This window comes from Podospora anserina, chromosome 2 (genome assembly GCF_000226545.1).
Source record: "Podospora anserina S mat+ genomic DNA chromosome 2, supercontig 2".
In the NCBI taxonomy this organism is placed as follows: Eukaryota; Fungi; Ascomycota; class Sordariomycetes; order Sordariales; family Podosporaceae; genus Podospora; species Podospora anserina.
The window spans coordinates 206,057-231,327 of NW_001914858.1; the positions used below are offsets into that span (position 1 = coordinate 206,057).

Sequence of the window (25,271 nt, forward strand, 5' to 3'; positions counted from 1 at the left end):
TCATTTCAATCTGAATCATCTATGAATAAAACCTGCGTTTCCAGGCACGCACTCGACGCAGCATAATAGCCACATTTGTCCACCTCTTCATAAGTATACAGCCAAATTCATCCGCCGTCAACGTTGGACGAAAACGACAAGAGAGCATTGGCACGATCTATAACAAAAAAAACAACCCAAAACTGAACCAACAAACTAACAAAGAGATAAAATAACACTAACCGAGAGAAAAGACCCTTCACGCAATGTTAACAAAAGACCAAAATATTAGAGAAAAACGGAAAAGACTTTGACCTCCAGTTGACACTTCCAAGGAAAGAGATGAGATAACCAAAAGGAGATTGACAATCGTTAACTATACTTGTGACAGATATAAATCAGCAGTCTCTGACTGTACCAAACCAAAAAAAAAACCATTTCATCCAAAGACAGTAACACATAAAAATGACACCCCATGATAAAACAAAATGAATCCGACCGCCCCCACCGAACCTGTACATGAGTTGTTCCTCCCCCCAAAGGAGAGACTAAAAGAGGAAGAAAAGCGAAACAAACTAGTACCCAGCACCCTCTCATTAATAGGAATCCTCGTCTTTCCCGTCCATTACACACACATCTTCGTTTTTATTGACTACCCTCTCCTCTCACATGTTCGTATGACTGTTGTTTACAAAAGCACTTCGCGGATGAAGCTTCCGAGTTGCTTGGCCTGTGTCAACGGTGTGGTTAGTTGGATGCTGAAATGCAAGGAGGAAACAAAAGACATACCTGATCATCATGCATCATCGAGAAGTGGTTCCCTGGCATGTGTCTGAACTGCATCTTGTTCACATCCAAGTACTCGTCCCACCTGTTGGGACCAAAGTCTGTCCGGTTGTCCAACAGGAAGAGGGCGTGTCCCTTGGGGTATGGTTCTGGTCGGGGGTCGGTGGGCAGCTTGCACACACCGTCCTCGCACCAGATGGTCGTCACCTTGGGACATTTCTCCTTGGGAATGGGCTCCGCGTCGTAGTTGCTCAGTGCCGAAACACTGGCAGCGAAGTGGGGCAGGAGCCAAGGGGGGATCTTCTTGTCGTCGCCGTCACCGAGGAGGCCGATGGAGGCGAACCAAGCGTGGAGTCCCTCGGGGAGGGGCTCGATGGTGACGGGGCAAGGAGCATCGATAATGATCAGGTGCTCAACCTCGTCACCAGCCTTGACCAGCTGGGAGACGATCTCGTAGGCGATGACACCACCTGCGGACCAACCGGCAAGGGAGTATGGGCCCTGCGGCTGACGACGCTTCATCTCCTCAATGAACTTGGAGGCCATGCCATAGACACCGCACTTGTATTCCTCAGGGGTCTTCATGAATGGGGAGAAGAGACCCCAGACAGCCCAGTCACCTCCCACGTCGGCGATCTCAGTGTAAGATGTAGCGGAACCGGAGCCATCAGGAATCATGAAGAGATGCTTCGTGGCGGTGCGGTGGCTGCCTGAGAGAAGAACCGAGGAAGCCTTGCGGTTTGGGTAGTCATCGACAATGTTGGTAGGTCTGGGAGGCTTGGGAGGGCAGGGCTGCTCATTGCCAATGCGGGGGTGCTGAGCGGTCTTGGGAGCGGGAGCCTGCTGCTTTGACTGCTTAGGGGCAGCAGGGCGAGGCTTGGGGGCATCAACGATGCCCAAGGCACGCTCAACATCCTTGAGAGATGGGTTGGAGACAAAGAGATCAGATGGGATCGTCAGACCGGTCTTCTCACGGAGTGTACCGAGGATAGACAAGCTCATCAACGAGTCCATGCCAAGGTTGGCAAGGTCGGGGGCAGCGAGGATCTCGTCAACCTCGACCTGCATCTCACCAGCAATGGTGTTGCGAACGATGCTCTGAAGCTCGCTGCTAGAGGACCCAGACTCGTTCTTCAGACCATCACCCTTGAGAGAGTCTGTCTCACTCTCATCAAGAGGAGTGGTGACGTTGGAGTCGGAATCAATCTCAGGTGACTCATCATCAGAGTTGTCGGATTCGCTGGAAGAGATGCTCGCCTGGACGCCAGACTTCTCAAATTGAGCCAAGTAGATCTTGAAGACGCCAATAGTGGGGTGGTCAACAAAGGCATTGGAGTGAAGATCCAGGTCCATCTCCTCACGGATGCGACCGCTGACAGTCAAGGACATCAGAGAGTCAACACCAAGATCTGTGAAGGCGATGTTGTCGGCAAGCTCATCGTGGCTGCAGCCGACCTCCTTGGCAAGGATATCCATGACCTGGGAGACAACACCCTTGAGCTTCTGGTTCACCTTGCCAATGTTGGCGGGGGTGACAGTCTCCTTCTTCTTCTTGGCGGGAGCAGCCTTGACCGGGGCAGCCTTGGCCGCAGGAGCAGCACGGGCAGGTCCGCTGGAAATAGCAGTGCCGCGAGGAGGCAACATCATGTTGAGGACCTTGCGAGGGATTGCTTGGAATTTGATGTCACCCGTGATACCGATGACCTTGTCGCCGTCGAAAACGTAGGCATCACCGGCATACATCTTGGAGCCCTTGATGGGCTGCATGCGGATGTAGCTGCGATACTCCTTGTTGGCCTGAGGAACCTCGGTGAACCTCATCGAACCCCAACCGTGAGAGATGAACACCTGCTCACGTGAGTCGACGGCGTCAGTTCCGTTGATGATGAAACCGGAGATGTGGCAAGAACTGTCGATGTGGTACGGGCTGAAAACGTAGTTGCCATCCTCCGGCGTAGTCTGGAAGCGGATTTTGGCAGTAGCCTCGCAAGTCTTGCTGTCCAAAATGACCTCCTCCATGCCCTGATATCTGCGGTTGTAGTCGACAAGAGCACCGAAGAGCTTGTAAGCAAGCCCGCGGCCAATCTTGGAAGCCTCACCACGCTGCTCAGCCGCCTTGAGTGAGTCGATGCGGGTCTTAATCAAGTAGGCAACACGGTCAAACTCGTTCTGCCAGTCCTCGAGCTCACCGAAGTAGACCTTGCAGATAGCATGGTCGGTTCTCTTGGCGCCATCACCAGTGTGGAAGACAACGTCGGCCTGGCCGGTCCTAGCATTGGCGTTGATAGTCATGCGCAGTATGTGGCTCTTTGCGGTGTCGTTGAAGATCAACGTCTTGGGAACTTCCATGTGTGCCACATTGGTGCCGATTTTTTCGGTCCCGGGCCGTACCAGCTTGTAAGCGTACTGGCATGCGGTCATGGCCATGTCGCCATAGAGCGAAGATGGGCACAGAGGAGCACCGTTGACCAAGTGACCAGAGACCACGTTGCGAAGCTCTGGTTGGCAAAGATCGGACTCGGTCTCGAGGATGACAACGTCGCCGTTGACCTCCTCCTTGGTGATCTTCTGAACGGTCGTGGTGGACAGCTTGGGCTTGGGGGCCTCGATGGCCTTGGGACCAGCCTGGGTTCCGACGCGGTTCTTGGACAAGCACCAGTCGCCAGTGTACTGCAGCCAGTAGTTCTTCTCATCGAACGAGTAGCTGGGCAAATCAAGCAGGCGAACCGATTCGCTGAAGTCACGGTGGAACTCGTTGAAGTCGACGTTTAGACCAGCGGTGTGCAGAGTGCACAAGCTGGAGGACAGAGTCCTGTAGCAACCCTCGTTGCGACGAAGAGTCGGGACCGCAATGGTGGCAACGCCGAAAGAAGCCTTGACCATACCAGCCAACACTGGGTGAGGGCCAACCTCGAGCCAGACAGTCTTCTCGTCAATGGCACCAGACTGCTGAGCAGAAACCAGGCCACCGAGAAAGTTGACGGCCTCACGGGCATGGTTGCGAAGATAGCCAGGCGTGATGGGCTCGTTCTCGACCATCTTGCCAAGAAGGGGCGAAATGATGGGCACCTTGGGGGTGTTGAACTGTACAGACTTGGCGAGCTTCTCAAAGTCGTCCAGGATGGCGTCAACCTGGGCCGAGTGGAAGGCGAAGGGCACACGGAGCTGAGTGCACTTGAAGCCGGCGCCGGTGAGGTGTTGGGCAATCTCAGCCATCTCGCTAGACTCGCCGCTGAGAACAGTCTCGCGAGGGCCATTGATGCAGGCGACATTGACACCAGTGGCCTTCACACCAAGAGCGTCCATGATGGTCTCGACAGAGCCCATGGTGGCAAGCATAGCATGGGTGCCGGCGGTGCACTTCTCAACAAGGAGCTGGGCACGCGCGCCGACGAGGTAGATGGCATCACTGGCGGAAAGAACACCAGCCACCTCGAGAGCAGCATACTCACCCAGACTGTGGCCAAGGACCACAGCAGGGCGGATACCCCAAGATATCCACAAGCGGGCAAGAGCCATCTCGAAGCAGGCCAGGCCAAGCTGCACAACCACTGGAGACAGCTTGGAGACATCAGACTCGCTGCCGTCAATCAGGGGCAAGAATGATGGGAAGCCATGGATCTGAGCAATGCGGTCAAACTCGTCAATGTTCTGACGGAAGACCGAGTAGTGCTCATAGAACTCTTTGCCGAGGGCGGGGTAGTGAGATCCCTGGCCAGTGAACATGAAGGCAACCTTGGGTTGCTCAGGGAGAACAGGGACGAAGTTCTCCTTGAGGCGGGTAGAAATGGCCGACTTCGCCTCGTCGAGGTCACTGGCAACGACGTTCATGCGCCAGTAGTGCTGAATCTTTCTGGCAGTGGTGGTGTAGGCCACATGAGACAGCGGCGTCTCGGGGTTCCTCTCCATCCAGCCAACGAGGCGTTCCGCATTACGGATCATGGCAGCCTTTGACTTGCCGGTGAGGGTGACAACGTGGTGGCTGCGGGGATCGGCGGTGGCCTTGGGGCGCTGAGGCGCATCTTCAAGAAGCAAGCCAGTGTTACCGCCAGCGGCACTGAAGTTGTTGATGAAGACGCGTCTGGGCTTGCCATCCTTTCTTCTGAAGGGGGTGGTGTGGAAGGCAATGTTGACGTTGCGCTCAGACAAATCCTTGGGGAAAGTCTTGTTGATGACGGAGCCCTGCTTGATACCCACGTGGGGTGGGATGGCATTCTTTTGGAGCATCATGAGCACCTTGCACAGAGCAGTCACACCAGAAGCAGCCTCTCCGTGACCGACATTGGCCTTGACGGCACCGAGATAGAGAGGTCTGTTGGCAGGTCTCTTGCGCTCTGCGGGGGCAAAGACATTGGTGACAGACACCATCTCGGTACCATCGCCAGCTTGAGTGCCGGTTCCGTGCATTTCAACATAGTCGACATCAAGGGGATCCACACCAGCCTCGTCAAGAATCTGGCGAGAAAGGACAGACTGCGTCGGTCCGTGAGGATGAGTGATGGAGATGGCATCAGCAGAGTGGTTGGTGGCCGTACCCAAGATGACAGCAAGGATTCTGTCACCCTCAGCTTCGGCATCCTCCAAACGCTTGACGACCACAGAGGCGCAACCGTCACCACGGCAGTAGCCGTCAGCCTCGTTGTCGAAAGTAGCGCAAGGTCCCTTCTTGGACAGGAATTGTCCTCTGCTGAGACCGGAGAAAATGTCCGGGTTGGTCATGCACGACAACCCACCGACAATGGCAGTGTCACAGTCCCGAGCCCACAGAGAGGAGCAAGCGACGTTCATAGCCGCGGCACTGGACGAACAGGCAGTATCAATGTTGAGACTGGGTCCGCTGAAACCAAAGTGGTAGTTGATGCGTCCGGGGCCGAAAGCACGCACACCACCCGTGATGTAGTAGGTGTCGACCTCCTGGGCCGCATTCAGTTCACGCCAGTCATCAGATGTCTGGCCGTAAAAGGTGCCGATGCGGTCAAGGCGGGTAGTTGGCGTCCGGTTCGGCACATAACCAGACATCTCGAGAGCTTCATAGGCCGTGGTCAAGGCCATGCGCTGCATGGGATCGGTCTGGAGCGCTTCACGGGGCGACATGTTGAAAAACCGAGGGTCGAAAAACCCGGGGTTCTCAATCCAGCAGCCATAGGGCGTGTGACTGGTGTTCATGATCTTTCCGGTGGGATCATAGTGAGACTTGACATCAAAGCGATCCGCCGGGACCACACGGTGGACATCCAGGCCCTTCTCCAACAGCTCCCAGAGCTTCTCGTGGCTGGCAGCATCAGGGAAGCGACCTGCCATGCCGACAATGGCCAACTTGCACCTTCCCACCGACCCATGGTTCCCGATTGTCGAGGACGTGCTCTCCGGTGACACAGCAGGCGGCTTGCGGAGAATGACCTCCAAGTCTGTCTGAGACTTGAGAAGATTCGCGAGCGTCGCGGCATTTTGAGTGGGACCCAGCGGCAAAATGAGACAGCTATCTCCCTTGAACTGGCGCGCCCGCTCGAGACACCCGTCGAGGACCTTGTTAAACATCAGAGTCTCATTGAGAATTTCAAACACGACTGATTTGATCAGCGTCCGCGTATCCGTCGCCGCGAACCAAGTCCCCGATGTGCATGACATAACCGCCGACCGTGGCCGAGTGTTGTAGAAGGCATCGACCACTTCCGGATCATCTAAATGCAGAATCTTGTCGATGTTGGCGGAGGCGTGTAGATGAGCGGCATGATACGGGCCGTAGACTGGAATCGACGTCGGCTTGGCTGACAGCCTGCCCTTGGCAACCAAGAGTCTGAGCGTGGTGGGCGGCCCAGAAATGGCGAGGCTGCTGGCGGAGGCGGCACTGACATAGGCACGGCTCGCCTGGGGAATGCCCTGATACAGGTTGTCAGTTGGCATGCACAGAATGAGACACTGAGTGAGACTGTTTACACTTACATTTTCGCGATGGAAGCTCTCGAGGGCAGCCGTGGCATCGTCCTCCTTGAGCCCTGGGAAGATGTATGTCCAGCTCTCTGATTGCTCATTGGCAGGACATAATCGGTCTCCCAGTGTGTGAACGTACGACCCAGTCCTGAAGGCGAGAAGGACAGCCTGGACGGCCACAGGTACCAAGGCTGACAGGGATGGTGTCGATGCAATGGCAGAGGCGGCAAACAGCCCAGAGCAGAGACCGACAAGGTGGGTGCTATCATGCCGGGTCACATCCTCGAAGTTCTTCTCTGCGTGGCTGTAGTGGTACTGTGGTTAGCTTCAACGGTGTGCGGTGCAACCCCAGAGAGGGGGTTTGAGGGTGGATCGCCGGGGGGGGGGGCAGTCTCACTCGATGTAGTGTGCCAGTTGAGATATACACAACAACGCCCCATCGATTCCTGGGTGCTTGAGCTTCTGGGCGTAGTATCTCTCGTTTAGTTGCTGAAGAGTTCGGAAAATCGGCAGTCGTGATCGTTCCACTCGAGGCAACTTCTCAACTTCCTTCCTCAATTCGTGCCCGGCTTGCTCCAAGAAGGCCTTTGCGAGTATACCCTGTTTCTCCTGGCGAAAAAACTCGGCGAGGAAGCCGTGGGTATCAAGAGACTGGTCTCCGAAGAGAAGGAATGCCAACTTGTCAGCCATCTTGGAAGCCTGTTGACGGTTGTGATTATTATGGGGTGAGTGGATGATCCAGGAAGTTGGGTCCGGGAGGGAGCTACCACGGTCTTATTATATGAACGAGACCGGAAACGTAGGGCAGGATCCTCAGAGACAAAAATGATACTAGATCTGCCTGCCATGTGAGAAGGCTCAGCACCGGCGTCGAGAGTCAACTCCAAGCAGGGGGAGGGGTGCGAGGTGTGGCGACAACAAAGAACGGTAGCCACACCCCCTATTCTGCTGCACCATCCAATCCACGATCCTTTTTGCCGGTGGGATAAGCCCAGTGTCCGGTGTTGCTAAGTTTCGGTGACCGAAGACTCATTGATAGTCTTGGGGTTTCCCCTTTGGGGCGGCCCTCGATAGGCAAACGATGGGTACCTCGACTCGGGACACCGGCTCGATAGCCACCGCACTTGGGCCTGAAGAAACGCCATTGTCATGTAGCGGGACTCTCCAACGCAAGGGTCATGGTGCTAAGATGGGGCCGGGGCTTTTGTCATGACCAACACAGACAGCTGAGGATGCCGTGGGAGGACGGAGGGCCAGAAACGGCCCTTGCCGGCAACCACTGCGAAAGCCAGGCTCCACCAGTCCAACGGTTCCTGAACGGACAGCAGGAACAGGGTTATCGGATAGCACGCCAGCCCTGCACTTGCAGGCCCCATCAGTACCCCCTAGCCAGCGGCCACACTAGCTCTGCTGGTAAGGGATATGCAGCGACGTAAACTCAGAAGCGAGAGGCAAGGACAAAGCGTCGAAGCCAAAACAGACCATGTTCAACGGCGTCGATGATACGGCACCCGCTAGTGGCCCGAGAGGGTCCCGCCCTTTGCTGATCGTCATGGCTGGCAAGGAGTTTTGCAGTGGCCGGCCGCTGAGCCTATCGTTCATCGGACTATGGTGACGGACTCCCCCACGACACCCACGGCGCGCACGACCCGACCATACACAGTACACAAAAATTGCTGAAAAGCGGCTCGCAGTTTCCCCTTTGCAGCAAATCGTGCCTGATTTAGCCGCGGGTCCCTGGCGGATCAGGCCACCGCTCATGGTGCTGTCAAATCGCCCTCAGGAGAGCCGTGGTGAGGATGGTTGCGGACAACAAGGCATGTAGTTACCGCCAGCTGACAAGGGGTGGGAGCCTCATCGGCCGTAGGTGGCATAACCGGCGATTGCAACTCTCCACGGCATCCCATAGGTCCATATCATCCCACCAGCTAGTTGCTGCAGCTGTCAAGCAGACGGACACATAGATCGACCGCCGGATCGGTTGCGGCAGCAGAACGGAATTCAACACAATACTGCCGCGGGAAACTTCCAGAGCGACGGCAGGGTCAGGGCAGACATGACGTTGTGCCGAAAACGACCAGGCAGATCAAGCTTCGACCCCAGGTCTGGCAAGGTAGCATCAGCGGCCTCAAACTCGCTCATTGTGCTTGTGTCGCCGTTGCCGTGGCCATCGACAGGAACGAGAATGCAAGATAGGAGCACACTTGATGCTGGCTCGCACGGGTCCAACTGATCCCGACACACCTGTCATGTACACGGCATGATATCGAAAACCTGAAGTCTGCTCCTGCTCCTCTAATTGTGCACCCACTGCGAGACGCGCCTGCAAGGTTGTCAAGGGCTGCAATGGTTCCAGCAGACAGCCGGATGAGGGGAGGTCAGATGAGAGACATCAAATTCCAACACCCGCCCACGCCACTGGGCGGATCGACGGCGACCATGTCCGCACACGACGATATGATCTTAACGGTTGGTTCGCGATCGAGATGCCGCATGTAGGCGACTGCTGCTGTTGGTTGCCGGCCCAGGACCCAGTATATTGGCACTGATTTTCGACATGCTGAACACAACCAATTCTGTCTTTCTCTCTCTCCTCTAGCCCCATTAACTGGAAGGATGGATGGATGTCCTGCGTCTCAGGTACAGCAGCACAGCCGAACAGCTGGTCCGTGATTCTCCAGGGAAGAAGCATGTTTTCTTCAAGGCACACAGCGAGGGCCTCAGCAAACGACAGGGCCATCCTGGCAAACGGGCCCTGGGTCTTGATTCAAAGCCCACAGCCTCGCGAGGGACGGGGGAACGAGGGGGTGTCGATAACAGGCCTGGAACGGTCAAACTAGCTTGGTAGTTGGCCAGAAAATGGCGTTCAGATGAAGGTGTAGCGTAGCTGGCCTGGTGCAAGCCTCCGAGACCGGTCCAGGCAGGTAGCTAGGTGTGTGTGTGCGTTCGGTATGCATCGAACAATTTGGCCGATGGTTGCCGCTGAGGTCTCTGGCTTGGCTCTTCCGTGATCTCGGCCCGTTGTTTGGTGTTGACATTCGGAAACGGAATGAGGGAGCGCTGTGATGAGCATTGGGCGGTGGGTTGAATCGTGACGCACTGCTCGAAGCTTCTCATTGATGGAGAGCACGCATTCGGGCTCTAGGTTCCCGCCAAGAATCTTTTGCTGGGGAAAAAGCGGGGACGCCTTTCGGTAGCTGCCGGAACATCTCCACCACTCAGCTCCACAGTTGAAGATTGGACGCCCACCGATAACCCTGAAGTCCTGTAAGCCCCTAACCCTGCTCTATTTGGAATCACCAAAGCAACACAGGATGAACACAGAACACAGAACACACACAGAGCAGGAGCACATGGCAAAAGCTCAACCACTGGAAAGGTATCACGACAACTGGACTGTATACAGCTTACGTTGCCCCTCACCTCACGTCATCGCCACAGTTTTGGGTGGTGGTATCTGAGGGCTCGCAGCCTTGTTCCAGGCCTGGATTACATCAGCTCAACGGCTGAGCGCCTCCTCCCATCTTCTGCAAGAAACGGCGATCGACAGAACGCCCGAGACGGGCCAGTTTCTTCTTCCAAATCTACCATCTCAACGGTCACTGCTCATCAGTGCTCGCACCGGGAGGTCAGACCCTTCGTATCTACGAGCTTTATCTCCTTCCAGCCTTCCCGTTCAGAGTCGCCGTGTTGTGCTCACCGGGCATTGTCCCCGCCCCGAGGAAGCCCGGAAACCAGCTCCCGGCCGTCCGCTTATCGAAACCTTCTCATCGACGTCCAGTCTTACGGCGCGGCTGTCTGTGGCCAGTCTAGCGGAAATAACCGGTCGCTGTTCCCAATGTCATCATGCAGCCACCACCACACCACCACCACACCACCACCACACCACCACCACCGGACTCCGGGTTTCGCTTCGCCCGTCAGCCGCTGTGCCGTTGCTCTTAACCAACAGATACCCTTGTCCGGCCATGCTCCCCAGATCAATACCAGATTTGCCAAGACACCACCAGGCGATTGTGTTCCATAACCAGACCCATGGGACTGCATTCAGTCATATTTGTACCTTCGGCATGCTATATGCTGTTCGATGAGATCACTCGGTACTCATCAGGGGCAACCGCATATTAGAGCAAGATGAAGCACTTTGCTTTGTCGATGCGCTTGCTAGCCCGTCGTGCTTTTAGGTCCATGGCCATACACACAACATGACAAAGTTCCGTGAGACAGCTTCAATGCCAAATGTCATTGCTGGCTGGGTTCAGCTTCCATATGCACCCAAGAGCTGTGCGGTTCGGGGCTTGCGCAAAGCTGGGTGCTCTGTACGACCCTCGGCCAACCTCTTTTTTGCCAGACATCATGTTCTACTTCTCTTCGCTTTCCATCTTCGCAAGCCCTCCTTCTTTGAGGCTGTCAGTATTTTCGCGCCGACGTGGTACCGGCACTTGCTGGTCCTGTCATGAGCAAACACTGAGTCATTTTCAGCCAGCATCTGTCGTCCTCCCCAGCCGGAACTCGGGCGGCCTTTCCTCAAGCCACAGGTGGCACAGAAAGCGATAACCACATCCCCAAGTGAACAAAAAGCTGGCTACATTCTCATGGCCATCTCTTGGATCTCTGCTGATGGCTATGTGCAAGTGTTCCCGAACAAGACCAGATCACCGGTATCGATGGCATGACCAAAGATAGCATACGGATGGCCATCGGCATTCCGGAACATATCCCGATCTCCATGCGGCTGGCTGCGCTCAAAAGACTTGGGGAAGCACGTCAACGTGGATGTCGGTTAGAGGTTGAAGATACTAAACATGTAAGACAGGTTGATATCAATTTTCTTCTATCCGACGGGGAAGCCTGTCAACCCGTTGTTTGTGTGACACCGCAGTCTCCGGATTTGTGATGGCATTATCAGAGAAGGTTGAGGCCCTCGCATGGTGAATGCCCAGCCCTAGTCAATGCTCTCTAGGTACTCACCGTTCGGGTTCATGGGATGCTGTATTATGAAGCTGTGTACACCAGGAACATCCCAAAATTAGACTTTACCAAAGTATGCCGTCCACCGCTCACTACATTCTCTGACGGCATGAAACACTACATATCATATCAGGAATGTCTCTTAGTGGAGCCCACTACCACTCCATTTCATAGGTTTCTTGAGCTTTCGGTACCAGTGATATCCTCCAACCATGGTCTTATCCACGAATCGGAGGGAACATGTGCTTTTTGCAGGGTTTACGCAGATATACACTCCCCGAGACGTACAGGTTAGCCATCTGAGTGGTTGTCCCCGTACCTGGCGGCCCGTCTTCGGTTGCTTATCGACCGAAATATCCGGGTATGAGGGTTGTTGGCATTTGCCATCCCAGAGGCTCTCTAATACCATATCCGACGAAACCGTGGCACTTACACAGGCTCTGATGGATAAGCATCACAAGAAGTCAGAGTCCGCGGAGAAAAGTCCGTAGTCTTCTATCTACTGTTCCTCTTTTCGGACCTGAAACGCAGGGATTTTGACCGAGTCTCGCCTATACGGTTTGTCATTCCTGGCGAAGACATCTCTCCACACCGCGGTGAAGAATACCACGGGAGGAGGGGTGTGCAAGCGGGTTCTTTTATGCAAAGCTGATCCCTTCCCTTCGAGTCCGATTGCAGGGAACCATAAAGCGCACTCGCGTGGGGGACTGCGTGATGTCGTGGTTGGCTGCTCAGCAGGACAGTAATATTGACAGTAGCCGGGCAACTAGATATTGCAACCCTGGGCTGAAATGCTGTGCACACTTGCTTGATATCAGACAAGGAATACTTCACGAAACTCGACACCATCTTCACCGCCGCTTGCCAGTGGCTTTCCGTGCATCGGAACCGGAGTGAAGAGACGAAAGCCAGGCTCTCATAAATAGGGAGGCAGGCTTCAAACAATGAGGCTATGTTTCCTGACCATGATCCCGCTTCTCTTGCTGATCAGCACTAAACCCCACAATGTCTCTCCCTTGGGTCTTGTGGATCTTTCCTCTTCCCGTTCTCTCCTCCGCTCCCTTTCTTGGCCATCTCTTTATCTGTGACCACAGAGACTTTCCTTCAGTTCATGTAGAGCAATCACATTGCTTGCAGCTCGTATTCTCACTTCATTCCATAAAACCAACGAAGATCTTTAGTCAATGTAAGTCAGTGTTTTCATGTGATTCTCTTTCCCTTGATCATTTGGGCACAGTTTTCGTTACCAAATATCATGGGAGAAGAGAACTGTTCTAGAAAGCCGGCATATGCAAGATATTCTAGACATCTAGATCTCGTATAGTAGCAAACTGCAACAGCTAACAATGCCATTCATATCAGGTTCATCCAAGGCAACACCAGTGCAAAGTCTCAATGTCAACTCAACCTCTACAGCCGAGTCTTTCACCAGCCCTTCATCTTCATCACCCCTACCTACACCTCAAAACTGTTCGCCTTCCCTAGGTAATTTCACTTACAACAAGTTGCTGCTCATTGGCGCAACCTGCAACTTGCACCATTCTCAACTCATTTAAGCTCACTCGCCTTCAAGTATGGAAACTCAAAACTCACTCACCCTCCCAAAACAGCCACCCACACGAGCAACTTTCATCACTTCATCCCGCACGTTCTCATCTCCATCTCAATCAAAGTGAGCCCTGACTTTTCATCCAAACTTCATTCTCTATTCATTCTATCTCTTTTAAAAACACTACCTTATCGTCATTAACACTCAACCCCTACATGAAATACTCTCTCATCTCGCAACAAAAGCCAGCCATTAATCCGCCACCAAATACATCACCATGCCCCGAAATCCCCGAATCAAAAAACACAACAACAATTTTATTTTAACACATCGGAGGTATTAGGGGCACCTAATAAAAACAGCAGTTTGCGCCCCAACCCCATACAGAAAGGCAGAAACAAATGGAATCTCCTTTCCTCCTCCCTCCAATCCAACAACGACAAAAGAAAAAAGAAAAGGCTCAAATCCAAAAGAGCCTAAAACCCAATCCAAAAAACCACAAAAGAAAAAGCCCAAATCCATCAAAGCCAAAAAAAGATCCATGGTATCATCCCCCATCTCCAACCCGCCCTCCATGCCCGAGTCGGCATCCCTCGTCCCTCCAAATCAATACTTAGTCCACTTCCTAGAAGAAGAAACTCCCCATCCCTGAGGCAAGCTTCCCCATCAACCCCCTCTTCTTGCTGCTAGACCCAGCATACATAGCCCCGTTATAAATAGTCGGCGGCACCGTCACCATCCCCGTGGTATCCAAATAATCCTGCGTATTGCCCGCCGCGTTGCCACTCACCGGGATGCCCATCTTGTTGCAAGCATCCAGATGATCCTGAGGGAAGGTCAGATTTCTCAGCCTGTCCGGCGCCTCAATGATGGTGGCCGTCAGGCCCATCTCGACATGCCACTCAATGTGGCAATGGAACAGCCAAGTGCCCGGGTTGGTGGCCTTGAACCGCAAGACGGCGTGCGAGTGCGCCATGACCGTGACGGTGTCGCGCCGGGGCGGCTTCTGGTTGTAGTTGGTGTCCCTGCCGGACCAGTCCCCGGTGCCGGTCTTGGGGCGGTCGAGAACCTGGAAGTGATGGCCGTGGAGATGGAAAGGGTGGGTGGCAGCATCCTGGTTGTTGACCACGATCTGGACGACATCGCCGTAGTTGACAATGAAGGGGTTGATCTGGCCGTAGACGATGGGATTGCTGTTGTCGTCGCCCGTGGTGGCGGCCGAGTACAAGGCCGGCACCTTTTGGTCGATGTATGTCAGGTTGTTGAAGCAAGCGCGGGGGTAGCCGTTGGCATCTGTGCAGAATGCGAAGTCCATCTTGATCAGAGTGTCATAGTTGGTGTCGTTCCCCCCGAGGATCGCCTCGTTGTCATATGGCTTGAAGTGGGAGTCGTCAGCAGGCTTCCACTTGTGCACCACGTCCTTCTTGGTGTTTGGTTTGTTGTAATCCATGGTGAGGTAGCCGGTGTAGTTGTGTGGCCATTGGAGGGGACCCAAGTCGGGATTTGTCCAGTCGCGGTTGATATCCAGCGAGATCAAGAATGGGTAGTTGTCGTTGTCTCGATCAATGCACTCGATTATGAAGTCGTAACGCTGAGCCGTGGCAATGCGGAGCTGATACTTGACCTCCTTTTGCAGATAGTCGGCGTCATTCATGATGATGTTAATGTCGTGAGAATCGAAGTGAATCATGGCGGAAGCCAAGGCGGCGAAGCTGATCATGCGGAAGCGATACTTCCTGCCTTTGGTGAAGTTGACATTCAACCCAGCTCCCTCGTTGATGATCATGCCATCGGGAATGGGCGGAGCGAATCGAGTATTGCTAGGCTGCAGCATGTTGCGGACCATGGTAAGAGACTCATTGTGGTACCTGTCACTTGTTAAGTTGAGCCTCACAACCAATGGATGGTAAGCAACTCACCAATCAGAAACCGTCAAGATAACCTCTTCATCGTACGAGCCGGCATAGGGGTCATTAGGATCGTGAACAAGGAAAACTCCGCGCAGGCCGTCGGGGTATTGACCCATGTTGTGCGAGTGATCTAAATGTTGTTCTCAGCAAATGTCGCTTTGCATAGCGGTCGAGCCAAACTTACACCAAAAGGTACCGCCGACATCAACCACGAATTTATACTGGAGAGTCGAGCCGGGAGGTACTGGGCACTGGGTAACACCGCTTGGCCCATCCATCTCGGGAGTCTGAACCTGGTTGATGCCGTGGAAATGGAGACCACTTGTCTGATTCCCGAGATTGTTAGTGAAGTTGATGATCACGGTATCACCGACCGTGGCATCAATCTGTGGACAAGGCCAAGCATTGTTGATGCCGACCACTGGCCTCCCAACTCCATCTGGGGCTGCCCAGACCCAGGTTGCCGTCCAGTCATAGGTAACAGTAGCTGCTTTGACCGCCGTGGCGAAAGACAGAGCCGCAAGCGATAGAACACCAGACGACTTCATGGTCACCTGTTACTGCTCTCCAGTAAAATCTCGTTGACACCTTGACCACGATCTGGCCGATGGCAGGTGCGAGGGTAACGAATGAGGGTGAATAAGTATTAAAAATTAAAGAGGTGAAGGGGGGAGGAGGAGGAGGAGAGCCAGAGGAGAAAGCAACCGAATGCTCGGTTGAGGAGGTGTCGGATGATCCAAAGGAAAGATAGAACCCTCGAGAGTGGGAAACGAGGCCATTATATCGACCGGCCACGAGATAGCGCGAAGGCGAGAACGGAAATGCAAGGCCGCATGGTGCACCTACCGCAACAGGACACTAGGCCATCGTGAGGATCGCCCAACCAGTGCTCGGGTGCCAAGCGCCTTCTCCTAGTCCAGTATCGCGGGTTTTCGCTAACCCCCGGACCATACACTCCAAACAGGGGGGGGGGGGGGGGGAGAGGCTGAGGGATCCATCAATGGCCGAAGATGTTGGGGAGCAGAATACGAAGCTAGTATCGATTGTCTGTGTTCTCTTGGTATTGATGAGTGGCTTCTTGGCCAAAGTTCCGTTTCTGACGACTGTTTGATGCTGATTAGGTCGTCAACTGGGCTGATGGTCTCTATGGCTGCAGATACAAGATGAGAAGGCGTGGCAAAGGCGGCGAGCTGGTGTGGAGAAGTGGAAGCTGGGTCCAACCGCTGCCACGGAATAGCGAAGATGCCGCGGCATCAGAGAAACAGAAACAGGACACGGGTGGGCGCGTTTTGGCCGCCTCGAGCTTGTGGGGAGTTGGGTTTGGGCTAGCGGGCTGGTGCATCTTCCTCATGCATGTAGGCAAGCCCGGCCACGGAAAGAACAAAAGAATTCCTGTAATCTTCCAAATTGGGCGTCCTTGACGCAGCCATCGAAGCAAGGGGGTCGGTATCAGTCGAAACCATCACTGCTGGAACAACAGGCACAAGTTCCCACAGAAAGCGTAAACCTAGAGCTGATATTTTCGGTGTTGTTTCCACCTGTTCCTCCTCGAGTAATCATCAGGGCGCAAGCTAACAACAATAACAACACCACCACCCACACCCAGCTCGCAAAACAGTAATCCGAATCCCGAGCAAAAGGTCTCACTAACAACGTACAACGGTCAAATCGGCACCCGTCATGGGGAGACTGAATGCGGCTAACGGCGGTTAGCCCCCTTGGACTCGATCCGCTCAGCCGCTGGCATAAGGTCCAGCACAAAGGGTATCGAGGACGCAGTGGGAGGCAACCGCTCAACCACCAAAGTTCAATGCGCAGATGTTGCCGGTAAAGGTTCGCCGTGTAACTGCCAGACATGGCATAATGGCTGCGTCTCTCACCTGACCCTTGGAAGTCATGATGGAGGTGTGGCAACGCAACTTTCGATAGTTGTTCGCTGTGTGAAACCTGGGCTGAGCGGTGGACTCGGCCCAGACCCTGAACGTCACTCGAAGTTCAATGAAGCCCTCCTGAAGAAACAGATCGGCGCAACCACGAGGGTGAAAAGGCGGGAAAACAAAACACCTAGCGTTGGTGTTGCGGAAGAGCGGCTCTCACCGACACCTACATCCCGGATCTCCAAGTCGGCTGTGACCTCCATCGTCATCTCCCCTATCAAGCCATTGAAGCTGTTTGACGGTCAACTATTGCCAATAAGAATCCTTCATGCGGCTTGTGCCTTGACAGGTGTAACAAGACTCGAGAAGCTGTGTTCGAGGGGAGAGATCAAGAGCCGTCTTGGCAGAGGAAGTTGAAAGAAGCGCGTGGGGAGTGGGGCTTGGTGGAGCCCGCTACCGCTAGGACCAGGGGCTTTTAGCAGGGTCCAGCGGGGCGTTGATTGCCGGAAATAGCGCGAGGCGCTGGTGATCTGCAGATGGGATGTTTTCTTTTCCACTTACATCTTGGCTCGAGCAGCAGCTCTGGTTTGCTCCCTGCGTACCCCAACCCTCCCGTCCCGGCTTGTCTGGCTGCCTTGGCAACCCTCCTTGACCGCTCCAACGGCGTCGGCCCTCGAGCCGACAGGATGGTGGTCTTCGGTCTTAAGTGCGTGCTGCGAGATGGAGCCACCAAGAGAGCCGGCCTTAGGTGCTCAGCTTCCAGTCTTTGGATGCCCCGAGATCGCCGAAGCTTTGTTACCGCCGGTCCCGAGCCCATAATTTGCAATCCTTCATTTCCTGGTTTCCCTCACGGCTTCCAAGTCGCTTTGGTCTTCTTTTTCTCGGGGCTTCTTTCTCTCCTGAACTGTGGCTTGGGCAACTGCCTGTGGCAGCCAGTTCTGCTCGCAGTGGTGCGCGCCGGTCGCCAATGGCATGATGGGGTCTTTCTTATTTCCCGATGATGGCGTTTTGGGGCGTCCTCCATCCTGCCCAGGGTTTATGGGTGGTGATGAGGGTGTGTTGCTGACTTTGTTGTATGCTCCTTTTCTGCGAGAGCTCGGTCTTGGGCTGAGATGTGTCTGGGATACGTGAGATACGTGGGCCACTTCCCGGCCGAGCTCGGTGATTCTGTCAGTTCTGTCAGATAGGCCTCGCAGCTGGCTGCAGCAGCCAAGCAGTGCACCGCATTTTCGTCGACCTCAACTCGCCCAGTTACGTTCATGGTCGCACTTTTGGGTAGGATATGTCCTATCTGGAACAATCGAAGGCTGGATAACATCAAGTGGAAGCAAAGTAGATCCTTCACCACCCCGGGTGTGCACTGACTGAGTAATAGCCGCTGCCAGCAGGACATACCCGCATGTTGAAATACGAGAGGCACTCAATTTGTGAACTTTGAGTACGAGAATGGGATTTGCAAGCGACGAGTTGCCCGTGTTTCAAGTGGGATGAAAGGATGCGTCTCTCCGTCTCATGACCTTCTCATTATCGGAACGAGAATTGGATCCTTGGTCATACCCATCCTTGATACGGCCAGCCCTAGGGGAATTAAAGGCGTGCTCGGTCTACAAGCTCATCCTCGGATGAAATATCTCACCAATTACCCGAGGGGAACCTTCCGAGTCCTAAAGACGGTGTGGATGACGAACGAGGATCCGGCAGAAAGCCTGCCAAGAACCGGCAACATATTGGTGGGTAACACACGATGCTGAATGGAAAAGCTCGAGACCTGCCCCTGCAAGGTGCTAACTTCACATTTCACAGGCAACACTCTCACAATATGTCCCGTCGCTCCATCATGTTCAACTATCATATCCCTTAGTGTCAAATAGGTAGGTAGGTATACCTCACAACACAGTCTTCTGCTCGTTTTCGTGGTTAGAATACGCTTCACATGGACCAGACGTACTCGGAGCACATGCTCCTTGTCACACAAGAGCTCAGTCACCTTCCCTGCTCAAGGGTTATCCCCGGCACTTTCCGAGTTCCCGGAACGCTGTAAACAACAATTATTGAACGGCTGAAGGCATCTGCAAGATTGCTCACCAATATATTTACACCACATGAACATCATAGAGCCGTAGCTGCCCGTTATTACATGCCCATACCACTTGGCATAGGACGCTCCACAGCAGTCTACCTTATCACATAGCCAAGCATTGCTCATGATGGAAAAGCAAAGTCATGATTATCCCAAACAAGAACGTCACACACGCCAAGGAGACTATCACTGAATATGAGCTCTCTTAAATTTCCTCATAGATCCTCCAAGTATAGAGCAGGATCTAATATTCAGGGACAACAACGTTTGTGTAACTTCATGAACAAACACAGTACCAACAGCAATACTACTCTCTAGGAACTGAACACAAGAAAAAGAATTTATGCAGCTCTGACAACTCCATCTCGCCTGCAGTTAAACTATTGAACTTGTGTGAAGTATAACAACAGAAGCTGACAAGCAGCCCAAGAATCCTTGATGAGATATTGACATCTTGACTCCTTTTTCGCGACAAAACCTCAAAGCAAAGTTGTCTCTGAACTACGCCGCCAACTAACACACTTACCCACATGTAAAAACGACGTCCCCCTCCTCCTAAAAGATGGCGCGCTACCGCCAGTAGCACCCAATAGTCTGGATTGTGCGTGTAACCATCCTCCTCCGGCAGCTGCAACAGCCACAAGACCACACCATCATGGCGCGGATGAGGCTGAATCCGTAAGCGCTTCACATATGTTCAACCACACCACAGCCAACTTCCTACTCGCAACTACCTGCTCAGAGTCGAAGATAGGTAATCATCCATAACGTCGTAAAACCATGACAGTCTTGCTGACCATCATATGATGCCGTCTTCAACCACTCATATACATACAATGACGCGGAACTGAATACTATGTGCTTTTGCGTAGCTGGCATAGGTAGATAACAACAGCCTCTTCTCCTTGCTGTGGCCCATGTCGCTTCATGCAAAATTATCAACTCATGATCTAACTCATCACCGAGAGCCCATTCGGCTCTTTGGTGTGTTTTCGGTAAAATGGAAGAAAAAACTAGAATGTGCACTCCCTCACTTTCCCGGTCCTCCCAGCTTCATACTCGATCCACCTGGCCACGCCCTTCTTCCCGCTCACGAGAATGCTACTCGGATTCATGACATGACAGCCCTCGTAGGTGACGCAAAATGGTGGAGCGGTCGTATCAACCAGCACCACCGCGGTCGGAAGCGGGTAGAGATACAGCGGAGAAGTGTAATCCCAATGAACCGGCCTGATCGACTGTCGGAATGGAGCCAGATAGCCCTGATCCAGAATCGTCTTGACCAGTTTTCTTGCCGCCAACACATCATACGGCACCGCATTCGGATCTGCCACCGGTGACGGTCGTTGCTCCTGCTGCTGCTCATCCCCATCCACCTCCATAGCATCCCCATTGTCCTGCGTTGCCCCAGCCATCTCCACATCCCCATCCCCCTCCGCCTCCTTCCCCTTCAACCTCACATTCGCCCTCCTCAGCCTAGCCGAGATGTCATCCCTAAACACCACCACCTCACGACCAGGCCCAAACAAACTCAACCGACTCGGATTACTAGTCCACACCGCCTCCCCCCCCTTCTTCTCCCCCGTCAATCCCGCCTCTTGGTTCGCCGCCGCAAACGTCCTCCTCACCCGGCTGGTGAACAACCCCGGAACCCCCCTTCTCGGCAGCGGCACCGCCGCCCCTCCCCCAAAAGCCGAAACCCACCCGTCGTTATCGCCAGGCACAAACACAAACGTAGCCGTGGTCAACAAGGTGGGAAAATCCGCCAGCGTCGACGCCAGCGCGTCAAAGTACTCCTTGTACTCTATACTCCCCGCCCCTCCCGTCCCCGTCGTAGCCCCCCCACCATGGCTGGCCATCACCCCGCAACTGGTGAAATTGCCGGTAATGATAAAGCTCATCGGTGTCTCCCCTTCCCCGTCGGTGGCATACAAACTGAGCACCTTTTTCAGGGCTTGCAAACTCCTCGGTTGGTCAAGGTTGAGTTCACCGAGTATCACGATCCGTGATCGTTGCTGGCCGGCGGGTTGCTGTCGTAGCAGCCGCTGTTCCAGTTTTCTCATCTTGCTGCCAATGGCGCGTTCACTCCCTACCCCGAGGAAATCAATCCATCCGAATCCACCCCCAATGGTATGCTCCTCGTCCCCAGCCATGCCATCCAGCCCGCTAACACCCAAGGTAGCGCGCCGTTTCTCACAGGGAGGCTGTCCGATGAAGAAACCTTGGAATCGGCCTCCTATCGTGCCTCCTACTCCCGAACTGCCAGACAGTCCCTTGCCGACGGATTCTTCTTCCTCTTCGTAGATGCCGTCTACCAGGACGATCATACCTGGTGTGAACCAGGCCGAGTCATGGGGGATTGCTGCTGCGTGAGAGAGGTCAAGGGTGATGGCTCCGGTTAGGTCGGATATGGCTAGGGCGCCGGTGGGGAGGACGATTAGCATGCCTAGCAGGAGGTGAGTGGTGCCATGGCGACCCAATAAGTTGGCGATGGGGGTGATTTTATGGGAGCGGAAAGAAGCGTTAGAGGATGAGCGGGAAAAGGAGGTGACGGCAGAGGTTTGGAAGGATTCATTCCTCAACAGACGTTGGTGGATGATGTGGTAACGGTTGCGGAAGCTGTCAGTTTTGTGAGAGGGCGGTGGGAGGAGGCTTGGAGGAGTTGTTATTCTGAATGATGTTAGGCCTAATGTTGAGATAGGGGGTAGAAAGGGGGTCACTCACCTTTCAAAGTGCTTCTTGGCCACGTTATACGTAAACCTCGGCTGCTCAAAAGCCGACACAACCTTCAACCACCTCCTTGCGTCTTTGCTTCCATCCTCATCAAGCTCATCATCTTCCCCGCCCAACCCGATACCCGACATACCAAAACTAGCCTGGCTGTCCTCTCTTGCCAAACTCGTAGGGCGCAGCCCCAACCTGGTCTTGGAGTGGTCTGCCTCGTCACTTGCTTCCAGCATCAAACTATTCTGCCGGCTGAGGCCACCTCTCTGACCATTACCTCCCGTGATAATCCTCCCACCGCTCATATTTCCCTCCAAATTCTTCAGTATATCCTTCAGCTCTGGGCTTGCGCCGTCAACAATCACCCCGCCATTCCTGTTCTTCCACCCCCTGGCTACCTCTTCCAGCACCTTCTCCGCTAGCCCTTCCTCTCGCCATCCTGACCCGCAGTGTCGGCCGATAAAAGAGGCTAGTTCTTGTAGAGCGGAGGATGTAAGAGTCAAATTGTGTTTCTTGGTAAAAGTTCTAAAGGCAAGGGGTCGGAGCGTAGGCGGGGGCAGGATAATAGGTAGGATTGCAGCTTTGGCGGGCGCTGGTGGTTGGAAGGGTCGCAAAGGGTGGGCGGGAGTTGCGAAAGCAGGCGAGGAAGACGGGATTGGGTTTTCTGCTGCTGCAACATTCTTCCGAGCACCGAAGAAAGGGGCGGGAGGAGGTTTTGGGCGTTTGCGCTTTTCGGGGCTGGTGTTTTCTTGGCTTTGTTTCTTTTTGAGGGACTTTGAGGGACTGGAGACGATCATCATTTTGTCGGTCTGTTTTGTATGTCTTCTATACTCGTACTATCGCAGGAAAATAGGTGTCTGGTATTTGCAGCAGTTCGGTCGGGTGGTGTGGTGCTCTGGTCTCCAGATACTGCCTGGCCACTGGAAACAAAAGTCAGGTCGGAGGACAGGGACAGGAAGCGCGTTAATTGACCCTCCAGGGTCGCGCGTCTCAGCGCGTTTTGCGGGGCACAATAGCAACAGGGGTCTATGAGCAGGGTTACGCTGCTGGCGGCAATCGGAGCTCGAGAAAGCTTCAGCACAATGCCGTCATTGTCACATTGCAAAGCTCGAGAGCTTCATTTTCAAAGACTATCTTTCAAGGCTTTAGGGATCTGATCAATTGCCCACCATGATACTGTCAACACGTCTCCAGGTCCCAAGACAGCTCCCCCGTGTGGTGCGGGGCATTTCAACCCTCCCTAACAACTCCAATATCGTACGCCTGAAATCCCACCATCTTTTTCATTAGGTAGGGCAGAGCTAACAAATCTCATAGAAAGTCTTCCCTCACCCAACTCAACCCTCTTCATATCTCCTCACATTGCTCTCCAGAGACCCACCAACACCTTCACTCGCCATTGGCACCACTACCGCTATCCCACCTACCCCCAGGTCCTTCCAGCACAATCCTAAATTTCTCACCGTATTGGATGAGGTCCTCACCAAGCATGCCATCAACGATCCCGGCTTGAAAGCTCAAGCTCAGGCTTTTGCCTCTCCTGGCGGATTTACCTTCATTCACAATCCAGGAAAAAAGGATAGGGGAGCTGGGGGTGGCGGTGGTGCGAGTGCCGAAGGCGGTGCTGGTGGAGCTGGAGTTGGTGGATGGGTGCATCTGAGCGATGCGAGAAATCCTCCTGATTTTGGGAGGATAGCTTGGTAGGTTCCGTTCTCGTTGGCATGACAGATATGTCGTGGAATTAACATGCCAGAACAGGCCAGAGGACATCTTTGGAAGTGTGGAGGTGAATGGGAAAGGTAAAATTGTTGGCAACTACCAGCCGAGTGGGACGTACCGAATTGTGACGAATCAGGGAATGTGAGTTTTCAGTTTTCCATCACTACACTCATTGGTAATTGTGGATGCTGATCAAATGAACGCAGTCTTGGGCTGAGTCCATTTCTTCACGAAAGGCTCCTAGCTAGGCTTCGCGAAGAAGAGAGCAAGGAGCAAAAATAATGATTCTCTGGAGGATGTTAGTTGTGTACGATAGGTTGGCATACAAATTTATACCCAGCTTTACTTCGAAGTTGATGCACATTTTGATGTTCATGGTTGAAAGAGTCCAAGCGATTATTACAAAGACTGGGATTTGTGGAGGACTCGTATGACCAGCCCATAAACCTATCGACAGAGCAAAGCAAAATAGTAGAATACAAATCATTATTGGCCGTTGACCCATACCATTTACCCCACCGTTTACCCACCAGAAGCATATCAGAAAGCAGATACATTGAAAGAATAGCACAACTGCTGCAGAGCCGTGCATCAATAGGACCAAAGACTATGCCGAGTCTCTACTCATTGTCCTCCTCGTCTTCATCCTCTTCATCGTCTTCCTCCTCCTCGCTCGTCACTTCAATGTTGGACTTTTTGGCCTTCTTGGATTCGGTCTTTGTGGCAGGTTTACTGCTACTGCCGCCAACTCCAGCAGGAACATCGTCCACCTCGACCCCCTGCGAGCGCAATTCCTCGTTCAATTGCGGGATGGCCTTGAGGAAGGCTTTGTATTGGTCAATAGAGAGCGAGATACCCTATCATTATGTCAGATGACTCTCATGGCAAAAACAAATTTGTGACGCCTACCTTTTTACCAGGCCTCAACTCGCCATCCGGTGTGGTGTAGTACTCTCGAAGATTAACCAGAGTGGCATTCTTGAACTTTGAAGCACCGACACGACGATTGTTGCCAAGCTATTGGACATGTTAGTCAAAATGAAACGGCCATATTGGAAGGAATATTAGTACAGACCTCCCAGTAAGCGTTGCCCTCTCCATCTGTGCCTTTGCCGCCGCTTGGAGTGGCCTTGGGACGCTCCTGCTTCTGCTTCTTGGCGGGAGCCGCCTTTCTCTGGGGAATGTCTTCCTCATCGCTCTCGATCTGAACGCGACCTCTCTTCTTGTACGACGACATGATTGCGAGTTGGTAACGCGATGTGTGACAGGAGATAAATAACTGACAAGGGAATGAATGGGTCAAGTAGTAAGTGAAGCGGTATGATTGATCAAGTTCCAATTTTGCGTTGGGTTGTGAGATAAGTTTTTTTCCAGAAGAACTGCGGGGCAGTGAAGAGAGGTATCTGGAGTGCTGAGCAGTGAGCTCTTCGTGAAATCAAATCTCTCACAAAACCAGGCTTCCAATAATTTCCCAACGCCTCAAACGCGAAGGCTTGATAGTGACGTGCCTTTCGGGCTGTGTGGTCTTGACGCGTTTTCACGTGAGAGGTACCTCGACTGTGATATTAATCGATGCCCCACTCAAGATTAGGGTCGCTTGGCAGATGCAGCACGGACTCTTGAGCGGGCACCGTTCGAGGTGTCAGGCGGTCTTGGCCGTCAGGAGTGGAAACCCGGAATGTTGAATTGCTGGGAAAGGCCCCTGATTGACTAAAAATATAGAAAGCTTGGGGCTTGTTTCGTCC

At 53.5% G+C, this 25,271-nt stretch overlaps 6 protein-coding genes across 6 annotated transcripts; 2 read left to right on the forward strand and 4 right to left on the reverse strand.

Moving 5' to 3' along the window:
* Positions 1-667: 667 nt before the first annotated feature.
* On the reverse strand, positions 668-7,386 carry PODANS_2_510 (uncharacterized protein; the record flags this gene model as incomplete). The annotated part of the gene is made up of 4 exons (XM_001910760.1): positions 668-709; positions 769-6,645; positions 6,709-7,000; positions 7,094-7,386. 4 exons carry the CDS (start codon positions 7,384-7,386, stop codon positions 668-670), a joined length of 6,504 nt encoding a protein of 2,167 aa, XP_001910795.1.
* Positions 7,387-12,672: 5,286 nt separating this feature from the next.
* On the forward strand, positions 12,673-13,350 carry PODANS_2_520 (uncharacterized protein; the record flags this gene model as incomplete). Its single annotated transcript, XM_001910761.1, has 3 exons — positions 12,673-12,853; positions 13,030-13,137; positions 13,241-13,350. The coding sequence occupies 3 exons, from the start codon at positions 12,673-12,675 to the stop codon at positions 13,348-13,350; spliced, it is 399 nt and encodes a 132-aa protein (XP_001910796.1).
* Positions 13,351-13,841: 491 nt separating this feature from the next.
* On the reverse strand, positions 13,842-15,674 carry PODANS_2_530 (uncharacterized protein; the record flags this gene model as incomplete). The annotated part of the gene is made up of 2 exons (XM_001910762.1): positions 13,842-15,105; positions 15,289-15,674. The coding sequence occupies 2 exons, from the start codon at positions 15,672-15,674 to the stop codon at positions 13,842-13,844; spliced, it is 1,650 nt and encodes a 549-aa protein (XP_001910797.1).
* A 4,422-nt stretch (positions 15,675-20,096) lies between these two features.
* Positions 20,097-22,607, reverse strand: PODANS_2_540 (uncharacterized protein; the record flags this gene model as incomplete). The annotated part of the gene is made up of 2 exons (XM_001910763.1): positions 20,097-21,753; positions 21,808-22,607. The coding sequence occupies 2 exons, from the start codon at positions 22,605-22,607 to the stop codon at positions 20,097-20,099; spliced, it is 2,457 nt and encodes an 818-aa protein (XP_001910798.1).
* A 370-nt stretch (positions 22,608-22,977) lies between these two features.
* Positions 22,978-23,808, forward strand: PODANS_2_550 (uncharacterized protein; the record flags this gene model as incomplete). Its single annotated transcript, XM_001910764.1, has 4 exons — positions 22,978-23,064; positions 23,125-23,507; positions 23,566-23,667; positions 23,733-23,808. The coding sequence occupies 4 exons, from the start codon at positions 22,978-22,980 to the stop codon at positions 23,806-23,808; spliced, it is 648 nt and encodes a 215-aa protein (XP_001910799.1).
* A 338-nt stretch (positions 23,809-24,146) lies between these two features.
* PODANS_2_560 (uncharacterized protein) lies at positions 24,147-24,763 on the reverse strand (the record flags this gene model as incomplete). Its single annotated transcript, XM_001910765.1, has 3 exons — positions 24,147-24,383; positions 24,436-24,543; positions 24,602-24,763. 3 exons carry the CDS (start codon positions 24,761-24,763, stop codon positions 24,147-24,149), a joined length of 507 nt encoding a protein of 168 aa, XP_001910800.1.
* Positions 24,764-25,271: the final 508 nt, after the last annotated feature.